The sequence below is a fragment of the Ipomoea triloba genome, chromosome 12 (assembly GCF_003576645.1).
Source record: "Ipomoea triloba cultivar NCNSP0323 chromosome 12, ASM357664v1".
Taxonomy (NCBI): Eukaryota; Viridiplantae; Streptophyta; class Magnoliopsida; order Solanales; family Convolvulaceae; genus Ipomoea; species Ipomoea triloba.
The window spans coordinates 3,445,393-3,456,659 of NC_044927.1; the positions used below are offsets into that span (position 1 = coordinate 3,445,393).

The 11,267-nt window shown below is 33.9% G+C and overlaps 2 protein-coding genes across 2 annotated transcripts in view; one reads left to right on the forward strand and one right to left on the reverse strand.

Annotated features, from left to right (window-relative positions):
• Positions 1-965: 965 nt before the first annotated feature.
• Positions 966-7,724, forward strand: LOC115999075 (phenylalanine--tRNA ligase alpha subunit, cytoplasmic-like). Its single transcript, XM_031238832.1, has 16 exons — positions 966-1,216; positions 1,416-1,538; positions 1,920-2,012; positions 2,322-2,378; positions 3,118-3,173; positions 3,294-3,386; positions 5,207-5,343; positions 5,502-5,603; positions 5,687-5,771; positions 5,864-5,960; positions 6,179-6,278; positions 6,405-6,476; positions 6,602-6,668; positions 6,746-6,871; positions 7,322-7,376; positions 7,460-7,724. The coding sequence occupies exons 1-16, from the start codon at positions 1,070-1,072 to the stop codon at positions 7,511-7,513; spliced, it is 1,464 nt and encodes a 487-aa protein (XP_031094692.1). The 5' UTR covers positions 966-1,069; the 3' UTR covers positions 7,514-7,724.
• Positions 7,725-9,372: 1,648 nt separating this feature from the next.
• Positions 9,373-11,267, reverse strand: part of LOC115999074 (protein IN CHLOROPLAST ATPASE BIOGENESIS, chloroplastic-like) — a 3,147-nt gene continuing 1,252 nt past the window's right edge. Inside the window, exons 3-11 of the mRNA XM_031238831.1 lie at positions 11,113-11,187; positions 10,999-11,041; positions 10,843-10,900; positions 10,573-10,737; positions 10,435-10,497; positions 10,263-10,357; positions 10,084-10,165; positions 9,884-9,994; positions 9,373-9,733 (exon numbers count right to left, since the gene is read on the reverse strand). Of these exons, the coding sequence (XP_031094691.1) occupies positions 9,593-9,733; positions 9,884-9,994; positions 10,084-10,165; positions 10,263-10,357; positions 10,435-10,497; positions 10,573-10,737; positions 10,843-10,900; positions 10,999-11,041; positions 11,113-11,187 (833 nt within the window). The 3' untranslated portion in view covers positions 9,373-9,592. The remainder of the gene's footprint in view (positions 9,734-9,883; positions 9,995-10,083; positions 10,166-10,262; positions 10,358-10,434; positions 10,498-10,572; positions 10,738-10,842; positions 10,901-10,998; positions 11,042-11,112; positions 11,188-11,267) is intronic.

The window sequence follows — 11,267 nt, forward strand, 5'->3', positions numbered from 1 at the left end:
GCGAGTCGCGACCCTCGCCGGTAATAAGAACCTGCCTTCCTTCCTTCCTTCTACTTTTCCTAATATTTTATACTGTATTTTATCATATTATATCAGATTATTAGTGTATCAGATTTTATCAGATTCCTTCTACTTTTCCTAATAAGAACCTGCCTTCCTTCATTGCGAATAATATCAGATTATTAGTGTATTTTATACTATTTTATAATGTATAGCTATGTTTAATGTTCACTGTAAAAACCAGCCAAGTAAGAACCAGCAGTGTATAGCTATGTTTAATGTTCACTGTATAGCTATGTTTAATGTTCATTGTATAGCCAAGTAAGAATCAACAATGTTTTATGTTCTATGTTTGCATCTGTTCATTAAATTGATACCAACAACATTTCTTGTAAATCAATGTTCATTTCTGGATCATATCCTACTTAGCTAATCTAATTGCTGTCCTTTATAGTTGGGTTTCAACAAAACATATTATGTTTCCTGGCCAATTGCAATCCCTAGAGTAGCAGAGTATGTGCATTTGTCCACACACTGATCTAGCTTATTATGAATGAAGGATTGTTTAACCCTGAAGGCATGGCCACCTATTCTATCCTGTTCACTTTTTCAGATTTTTGTTTAGATTTATCTGCATGAACCTCTCCCACCTCTGTAAATGTCATGAATTTTGTGTGGACCTATGGGGCAGTATGGGGTCAATGTAACAATTCGATACCAATAACAGTGCTCTCTTTTATTAATTTTGTTAAATAGAAGAGAATCATCAAGTATGTTTAACAATATGATGCCAATAAAAGTGTACATTGATATATCAATATTATAAAATTTATCTATAAATGGGGATATATTATGCTGTCAAAGGAAATATTTCCCACCGTCACCTATGTGTGTTGTGTGTTGTGGACGTAACCATTTCTCCTACCCTTCGTCAGTCAGGCAGCTACTAGCAGGGACGTAAGCCTACGCAGCCAATCAGCCACCGGCAGTGACGTATAGTAGAGGGACACAGTACAGTTGCTCTCAGTTACTGGTCTGCAGTGAGGCAAGTGTCAGCTACTCAAAGGAGATGGCAGAGGATGCTGTACTAGGTTTCCTGGAGAAAAATGAAGAGATATTGGACTCTGGCAAGTTCTCAGAGGAAAAAGGAATCAGTCATGATGAGATGGTCAATGCTATCAAAAGCCTTAATGGCTTTGGATTTGTCATTGCACAGGTGCACAATACAAGCACTACATTTATATATATATATATATATATATATATATGCCCATGTACTAAGGAAAGTGGCAAGGATGATAGAAGAAGGGTTGATTTGGCCAAAGAGATCTTGTTATTATTAGATCTGCCATAAAACCTATAATATTCTATTTGACATTTCATCCCTTTATATTGTTTTTTTGGAAACCCTGCAGGACATCAAGAGAGAGAGATGGGTGCTTACTGAGGAGGGGAAAATATATGCTACTGCTGGATCACCAGAAGTCCAGCTCTTTTTAGCTATACCCCCAGAGGGTATAACACAAGAAGAATTGCAGGTTATGGATATTACTTTCCTTTTATTTTGTTCTTTGAACCCAGGGAGGTGTGCTTTGTGTGGAACTTAGATTGTAGTATATCTGGAATTTTAGTGTGATGTAAAGAGGTTAGGAGTTGCCTGCTTGTTCAAAATGCGTTCTACTCCATAGTATAGAAGTTAGAACCGAAGTTCAGGAATGACAATGCAAAACTGTTATTGACATTTTGGCTTTTAGTCTGAATTTGAAGTATTTGAGTGATTATGGCATAAAATTGATTTTGCTTCCATTTTACAAATTATGTTGTCTACTAGGTGGTATACTGGTATTTATGTTCATGAAGTTGTAACCTTTTGGCTATAGGAATATTAGTTGATTGAAACCATACATACTTTAGTGCAGAAAAAGTTGGACCCTGCAATTTTCAAAGTTGGATGGCCACAAGCAATGAAGAACAAGTGGGTGGAAAAGGGAAAGTCCAATGTTTCAAGGAAGGTACGCTGATCAAACTCTTGAACTTTTTTTTTTTTTTTTTTGCACTTTCTATCCATGTGTTTTGGTAATCTTTTCATTTAATGTTGGGTTATTGGGTGGGTTGCTTATGGAAATGTTGTGCGGTCTGTCTGGAAGATCTGTGGAAGACTATTCATATGCATATTTTATGGTTTTGTATTTTTTTTCTTCATCACTAACAGAACTTGTTATAGAAATTGATGATCAAGTGAATATTGAATAATTGAAGTCTTTTAGTACTTATTTGATGCCTGCCTTATAATTATATTCTTTGTGATTCTACTTATGTAGGTACAAAATGTTGACGACACTGTTAAAGATTTGCTTATGCAAATCCAGAATGGTGAGGTAATAATTTTGGACTAAATCTCTCTACCTGCTTCATTCTATTTTTAGTGAGAATTGGTTTTACCTTTTAGCTGATAGTGCCATGTTAGGTTAGTATATCTAAGAGTTGTTTCTTCCACTTTTAAGGTAATAGTTCTAACTGATTCAAAATTTCAAACTAGACAATGTACTGTATCTGTCTATATAAGATTCTCCCCTTGGATTTGAAAGACAATGCTAACAATTCATTTTGCAGTCCAATATGTTCATTAATAGATGATTATATGTTTTTCTTTTTACGCAAGAAACATTATTTCAAAGGCTTTGCTTGACATAGTGGAAATGTGCTTGACTAAAAGAGATCAAATGTTAAATTACATTGTTCTTCCCTTTTAAGACCATGCATGGTCAAAGCCTTTTGCATTGGGCTTGACCTCTAAGAGGCATATTATTAACATTATACCATCACTTGTCCAATTGTTAATGGAGACATTTATTTGCAGAGAGCCAGAGATTGATACTTACATTCTATGTCAAACAATTTAGTCTCGTCCTATCATGCGAACTTGCCCTAGTAGTTCATCTCTTTGTGTATGATGTTTTTTTAATGATAATCATTTCGGCTGGTGCAGTCTCATTATTTTTTTTGAATATGTAGTTACTGAGATTTGCTTGCAACTTTATGTGTACTGCATTTTCTCTTTATATTTATTATGCTTCTTCTAGTTCTACTTTAATTGAAATTCCGTCTCCATTGCAGGCAGTAGATCCAAAAGATATTGATGGTCTTAAGCGAAGAAAGTTGATTGCCCAACAGTAATTATCTAGTTGTTTCTTAGATTTCTGTCCTTTATACTTCTCAATTTAAAATCTTTTGTAATCTCCATATGTGCTAATCTTCTCATTTCTTGACTGTCAATTTGCTTCTCCTTTTAGGAGTTGGAAAGGCTACTCAGTAAGGAAGGGTCCTAAGTATGCTCCCAAAAGGATAAAAGAAGCTACTGACCTCACTCGGGAGAACCTGCATAGGTAATTTGCTGAACTTATGGCTCTGCCATTAATTTGCTGAACTTATATCTCTGCCATTAATTGCTGAACTTAAATCTCTGCCATTACTTGTGGTTTTGAGTTCCAGCTATGCCATATAATGCCATGACATTAAGGCAAATTGTGGTTAGGGATCTCATAAATTTAGAGGTTCAATTTTTTAGTTTGTCTATCTTGTTGGCTGCTTAGTTCTTACATCTGTAATTTGCCTGGTAAAGTGTGGTTGTCTTTTCCGTTACTAGTGGTTGTGAATTCCAGGTATACCATATGCTGTCATAACTTTAAAGAAACTGTGATTACTGATTAAAGACATTAAAGTAAACTGTGGTTAAGGATCACTTGAATTTAGAGATTCAGTTTGTATTTTGGTAATCCTGATGGCTGACTAATACATACTTGAGCTTGGAAGTGACTGAAGATGGAAAAAGAAATTGCTTTTCCGCATCCACCTTAGTTGCTTGTTAGGTGTGGTGGTTGATGTATGGATTTTCTTTTCTCTCTTAAGTTATAATTTATCATGGAGTTAATATTAAATGGGAAAAGGGTCAAATAGACCCTCCAACTATTGGTGAAAGAGCATTTAGGCCCTCGAACTTTAAAAAGTTCCAAATACATACTCGAACTGTGTAAAATTGTGCATCCAAGTCCTTTTTACCGTTTTTTACCTGTTAACCTCTGGTCACCTGCTACATATGATATATATGGTATATTTGACCTTATAATAATACTATACATTATTTTTTTAATAATATTTTATTTCAAAGCCTTCAACCTTACCTTGGTCTCAACTTCAGACCTTAGCTGTATTCACTGTCATCACCTTGCCACCACCGAACATTGCGACTTTTGAAGACGACCATCATTGCCATCCTCAGGTTTGGAGAAGGTGGTGACACTCTCTTTGAGGAAGGCAGCATTTTTCTTGCTGGAAAATTTGCTTCTTGATCATCGGATGTTTGAATTTGTGCACTTTTTCTTGCCGGAAAATTTTCATCTCCATAGCTTTAGCAAGAGTTGAAGAGAGAGCTTGGTAGACTTAAAAAAAAAAAAGACACATAAGCAAAGACTGCCATGTCATCATTTTTTTGTTTTTGTTTTTTTTTTTTTTTGGTTTTGTTTTTGTTTTTGTTTTGTTTTGTTTTTGTTTTGTTTTTTTTTTTTTTGTTTTTTTTTGTTTTTTTGTTTTGTTTTGTTTTTTTGTTTTTTTTTTGTTTTTACCGTTAACCTGTTTGTTATTGGTAAAAAGGGCTTGGGTGCACAATTTTGCATAGTGCAACTATCTAATTGGAACTTTTAAAAGTTTGAGTGCCTAATTGCTCTTTCACCAATAGTTGGGAAGGTCTGTTTGACCCTTTCCCATATTAAATTATTAGTCTTACTGTCAGCCTGGCTAAATGATGATCAAATGTGAAGTTAAAAATGCCATTCTAGAAATCATGCTGATTTCCTCATTTCTTCAACAATTATCATTTCTTGTTAAGGAATAAGTCAAAGGTTGCCGATTAAAATTATGTTATTGATTATGTTAACCTGTCATTGTGAAAAAGTTAAATCATTATTTGGCATTCAACACAATGCTCTCAAACTCTCAATTTAACTAGACACCATGGAAAAGCCATGCGTAATTTATTACAGTCATCAAGTTTGCATCAACTCTCTTTGAGGTTTTTTAAATCCATTTAAGATGACAATTGCTGGACTATTCTAATATCTACTTCTGAAGATTTACTTTGTAGCTATTAGCTAATGACCTGCATAATTTTTCATCAGCTAAATACTTTGTGGCTTATTTTTATTTGAAGTGGTGATTGGAAGAACCTGAAAGAGTACAACTTCAGTGCTAAAGGCCAGCCAGTTGAAGGGGGCCATCTTCATCCATTGCTCAAGGTCTTCTTTGATTTTGTTCTCCTCTGTGATNAGTGTAATCCTGTATTGGGAAGTTAAAATTTTAGCCCTTCGCATGGCATATACTATATGAATGATTCATGTAGTGGGTGCATTGCTTTGTAGTTGCCTTAGAAAAAAGCGGATGAAAGGGTCCTAAGAATTTTTTTTGGCCTTCTATTTAATAATTGTTCAAGAAGTGTAGACTATAAGCAAACAAATTTCTTGTACTTTACAGCTTTTGGAATTTTGATGCCCTTTTCCAGCCGCAACAACACCCTGCCCGTGATTCGCATGATACTTTCTTTTTGAAAGGTTTGCTTGTCTTCTTTTTCTTTGTTGGATGCACCTGATTTTTATCTGATAGTTAAATTCAACTCTAAAAAATGGTTATACAGAGCCTTCCACTACAAGGGAGCTCCCTGAAGATTATGTTGAGCTAGTTAAGAAAGTTCATGAATCTGGTGGCTATGGATCTCGAGGGTATGTTATAATAAAAATAAGCAAGTTAAAGATTCCTTGTTTGCCAAAATGTTTTAATACTTTTATGGGTAACAAGATTTCTGCTTGCTTAGATATGGGTATGACTGGAAAAGAGATGAAGCAAACAAGAATCTATTGCGGACACATACTACTGCTGTTTCATCAAGAATGCTGTATAAGCTGGCACAGGTTCAGTTAGCCTTCTCAGTTTCTGAAACTCTCCCCCTCCCTCCCCTTGTGCCAACCCAAATAATTCTTCTTTGGGATATAAATGCCTTGAAGAAATGAAGAGAATTCTATTAAACAAAATAACTATGCTTTTAACATATTGCACCTTTCTCAAGTTCAGTGAACAATAGGTGATCATCATTCTACTCTCTTTACATTTAATGAGTTCTTGTTTGCAGAACAAACCATTTGCTCCGAAGAAGTACTATTCTATTGATCGTGTTTTTAGAAATGAAGCTGTTGACCGCACGCATCTTGCTGAGTTCCATCAAATTGAAGGTCTCCAGATTGTTTCTAAAATTAATTGATGTCCATTTTCTCTTTATATTGCTTTTTATTTTTATTTTTTACTCTCTCCATGAGTGTGTGTTCTTTTAAAACTTGTCTTTTTATTTCCATTTTCAGGTTTAGTATGTGATCGTGGTCTTAGTCTTGGTGACTTGATTGGGGTTCTTCACGATTTCTTTGCTCGCTTAGGTGAGCCTTTACAATATTATATGTTATAAACTCTTTCCCTTTTCTTCAGATGATGACCATCAGCATCAATTATATTGGTCACAGCTCAGATATTAGACAGTGGTAAATAACTTTACTATTTGCAGGAATGTCCAAGCTTCGGTTCAAACCTGCTTATAATCCCTATACTGAGCCCAGCATGGAAATATTCAGGTAGTATGTTAATACTTTTAATGGATGAAGATTTTCCTAACTGAACAATTATTCACACTTGGGTATTTTGTAATCAGTTACCATGAAGGGTTTAAGAAATGGGTGGAAGTTGGAAATTCTGGAATGTTTAGACCTGAAATGCTGCTTCCCATGGGACTTCCGGAAGATGTTCGGGTTATTGCTTGGGGCCTTTCCCTTGAAAGGTAATGTTATAAAATTTCGGAATCACCATCTCTATTCATCTTTTGGACATCTTCTATCAATTATCGTTTTTATTCTTGTTAACTATTCCATAACCTAACTTCTAAAAAAAAAAACTATTCCATAACCTATTTAAGGCTGACCATCATGAGTGTGCATCGCTACTATTAGAACTGGCAAAAAATTGCCCACACTGGCTTAGCTCACTGGTTCAATAGGCTGTATTTGGGAGAAGAGACCAAGACTCGAAACTCGACAGCGGCAGTGTGGGGATTATGCTCAAAGTGGGCAGATCCCTTGCGTGCACCGACATTTACCCATGTTTGCTGAGCCATTGAGTTATTGTGATTTACATCCTCTCATATGCTTTGTCGGGCCTATGGGGTTGGGGATTCAACCTTTTGGGAGGAGAATTGACAAAAAATTACTTTGTTTTTCTTCTTGTTTCTCAGGCCAACCATGATACTTTATGGGATTGACAATATTAGAGAACTGTTTGGTCACAAGGTACAATTCCCTACATTCATATTAAGTAAATTAATATAGCTAGCTAGAGTTTTAAGATGTTTGGTCCTCATTAACTGTTGCAGGTGGATCTTGGTCTGATAAAGAAAAATCCAATATGCCGCCTTGGACTCAACTAAATGGCTCACCTTTCTTACTGTGCTCTTTTGTTTGGTTAGAGTAGATTGAGTACAGGATATATATCTTCTCAGATTCCATTGCCCATTTCTTCTACACCGTATTTTACAAGTGTTTACTTGATGTGATGTTTAGACTAATTGTTGTGTTAATTGAGGGTAATTACTTTTTACGGAGTATAAAAATAAATTCAACGAACAATATTTAGCTTAATTACCATAATAATTATTAGGCAATTATTATTATTCAATTACACTAAATTATTTTTCGTTAACAAGAATATCAATTCGTATATACAAAAATTATTATTATTATATATTAAATATGTTCGATCTTCTGTAGTGTTCATGTTACGTGTGTACTAATTAATTTGATCAATGACATCTAATTAATAAGTAATATAATTATATAAATACAATTGCCAATCATATTTTCAATGAAATATTAATATATTCATTTTTCTTTTTCCTTCATAAATATTAATATGATTAATTTAATTATAATAATTTAATTATCAAAATAAATTTATTTTCTTTTTTGTTCAATTTTCAATCAAATATTAATATTAATTTACTTTTTCAAATGGCCTAAATTTTGTGCTGTTTAATTTTCAGTTTATTATTTTTTTAATATTCTTTTTTTTGAACTATAATAAAATCGACTATTTTTTTATATTTGAAATCTTATATTTCCAACTCTCTTGATCCTTTAATTAGAAATGCAGATATTTAGAGCCTAATAAGCAATGTAATGCAAATGATTGTGGATTTGTTAAGAGATGTTAAAGTTGAGAAGCAATTAATAAAATATTTTCCTATTGAAATCTTATTTGTTTACAATTACACTTGTTTATTACCAATTACCAATTACTACCAATTAATAATTATAATTATAATAATTATATTATTCTATCATAATATAATTGTTTAGACATAATCTCATGCATGTAAGTGCTCATATTATTCTATTTTATATTATTCTATCTGTGAAGGCATGATAATTACCATGATTATTCTATTCTATATTATTCTATCCGTGAATGCATGATAAATTGATAATTAATATTATTCTATATTATTATTCTATCATAATGTAATTGTTCAGACATATAATCTCATGCATGTAATTGTTCATATTATTCTATTCTATATTATTGTATCCGTGAAGGCATAATAATTATCATTACTATATTACTAATAACAATTTATTACCAATTATAGTTAATGTTATACTTATTCTATCATTCTATCATAGTAATTACCATAATTATTAATAATCAATTATAATTAATATTATTCTATCATTAATATTATAATTAATTATCATAATAATAATTACCATTTTACTAAAATACCCCTACGTTTGGGCGAGAAAAATCTGGAGGATAATGCTTTTATATATATAGAAATTTATTAAGTGATTCTCCTCATTTTTGTAAGAATTTATTTTCAATTTTTACACTATCACTACCGCTACCATCACCACCACCATTACCATCAACACTACCGTCACCACCACTACCACACTACCAACACCGCCACCATACCACCACCACCACTTGCAACTATCCCTACTTTTAGTTGCAACATACTCTCGTCTTTGTGATTGAAGTTTAGGTGAAAATCATAACAAATAGTATGAAAAAATGACCCGATTTCAACATAGAGGGGGAAGCTACGGAGATTATGATGATTATGACTAATTTCCCTTAAAAAGGTATGATTATCAAGAGAGAACTTATTATGATGATTATGACAAATGGCTGGCACTTGCAGTGCAATCAGCTTCTGCAACATGCAATACATAACAATTAGCCAGCATGGAATAAACACTAAGGCATTTAAAGCTTTGATGGAGCAGATTAAAAATTTTGTTCTCTGGTGTTTTTCTTTTCCCATCTGTAGGGTGAAGCACGATAACGATGATCCCGGTAAGAGAAAGTACAAAAAATTGGAATGTATATGTTTCCAAAACAATCTAATGAGAATTGATTGTAAGAGAAAGTACAAAAAATTGGAAAGTATATATGTTTCCAAAACAATCTAATGAGAATTGATTGTATTCCACATGATAATTGGCATTCAGTCCCTATAAACTACAAAACTGGCAATGTCATGAAGCCCAGCCTCCTTGTAACATTCAGCAATTCTCTCCAAATAGTCATCCCATTTACCATCAATAGAAGCTAAATCCAACAGGAATGCGGCTTCATCCAATGCAATCTACAACATATATGTAAAGTGAGGGGAACAATTTTGCCTTTCTTTTTGGTTTTTCCCTTATCTTTTTGCCTTATTTGTTAGATATTTTGTGAGTGCTGCATGAAATTGACAATACGACAAAATCAAAATTCTGGTAGAGGGGTTATAAACCTGTGCGGGATCTTTTCCTTTCTTTAGATCCTCTTGTCTACCCTCCTGAGTCACTTTCTCTTTGACAAATTCAATTTGTTCATCTTCCCATGAAGCCATATTTGCCACTTTCTGCATAGAATTCAATAAAAAAATTGGAGAATTATCAGACAGACAGCATGCTAAGAAGACTATATTCATTACTCACTGAGGAGGCAGACCTGGTATTCACAACCCAAAGTCCACCATGGTGATTTTAAAGCGCCCCTAGCAGCATCTTTAGCTTCCACATTACGCCCAACCCTATATAAATGAAATGGAGATAATATACAAAAATGTTGGAAATTGTTGGTCAACAGAACAGAAATCTTGAGAAAAGTAAATGATGAGATATAATGACCTCAGCAAAACTTCTGCATTAAATACAAAAGGCCTGCCAAAACCAGGAAAATGTTCCTTCCTAGTATAGAATTCACCGGTGACTAGAGCTGAAATCTTCCATCACCATGCATACATCACCAACAATGTCATAAAATCTGTTTTGCATGGAAAGTAATTCAAATATATCTTACGTCATCCCCCTTGTCAAAATGCTGCTTAATTTTCCGCTCAATTACATCTGGAAACAAGCCAACCTATAAAGCACAAAATTTTCAATGAGCAGGATACTTAGAAGAGTCAGACTGTATGAAACCACAGCCTTCAACTACCTTCTTCAAAAGATAGATATCTAAGCTTGAAACTTGAGACGCAGCAAAATCACCCATTTTATAAAGTTTCTCCCCAGCACCAGCTGAAGCATGAAACAAGGCATCACTCTTTTCCGGAGAACTAGCATCTTCTTCAACCAAAATTCTGTGAATGTGTTGATCTACCTATGGTTCGATTAAATGGTAAGTGAAAATAAGTGTCATTTCTTGCAGAAAAACCCCTTTGAGCAAAGTCTTGTTTGCATAATTGCATCACTCAAATTAGCTTACATTCTTGGCTAAAAGCCAAACTCCATACTTCCGAACCTCCACTACTGGCATCTCCATCCTGTGGACATCAAAATAACTTTTATTTTTAAATACGGAGTAATAAGAACCAGCCAAATCATGTCAAAAAGTTTTCAGCAGTTTGGCACATCACATTACCCAGGTGGAGCAGTAGGCCATCGCAGTAATGCAGTTACAGTACCTAATGTAAAAAACAATTACCATAAATACAGATATCAAAGGCTTTGATTTTACACAATGGTTGTGCCAGACCTGAGCTCTTTTTGGATAGAGGAATAGCGAGAGGAATCAATCCCTGCTTGGTACCCGGAGAAATTATCTGCTCACCTGTCAAGTGAAGCAACACCCTGGTCTTAAATCTTAATACTGCAAAAAAAAAAAAAAAAAAAAAAAAAAAAAAAAAAAAA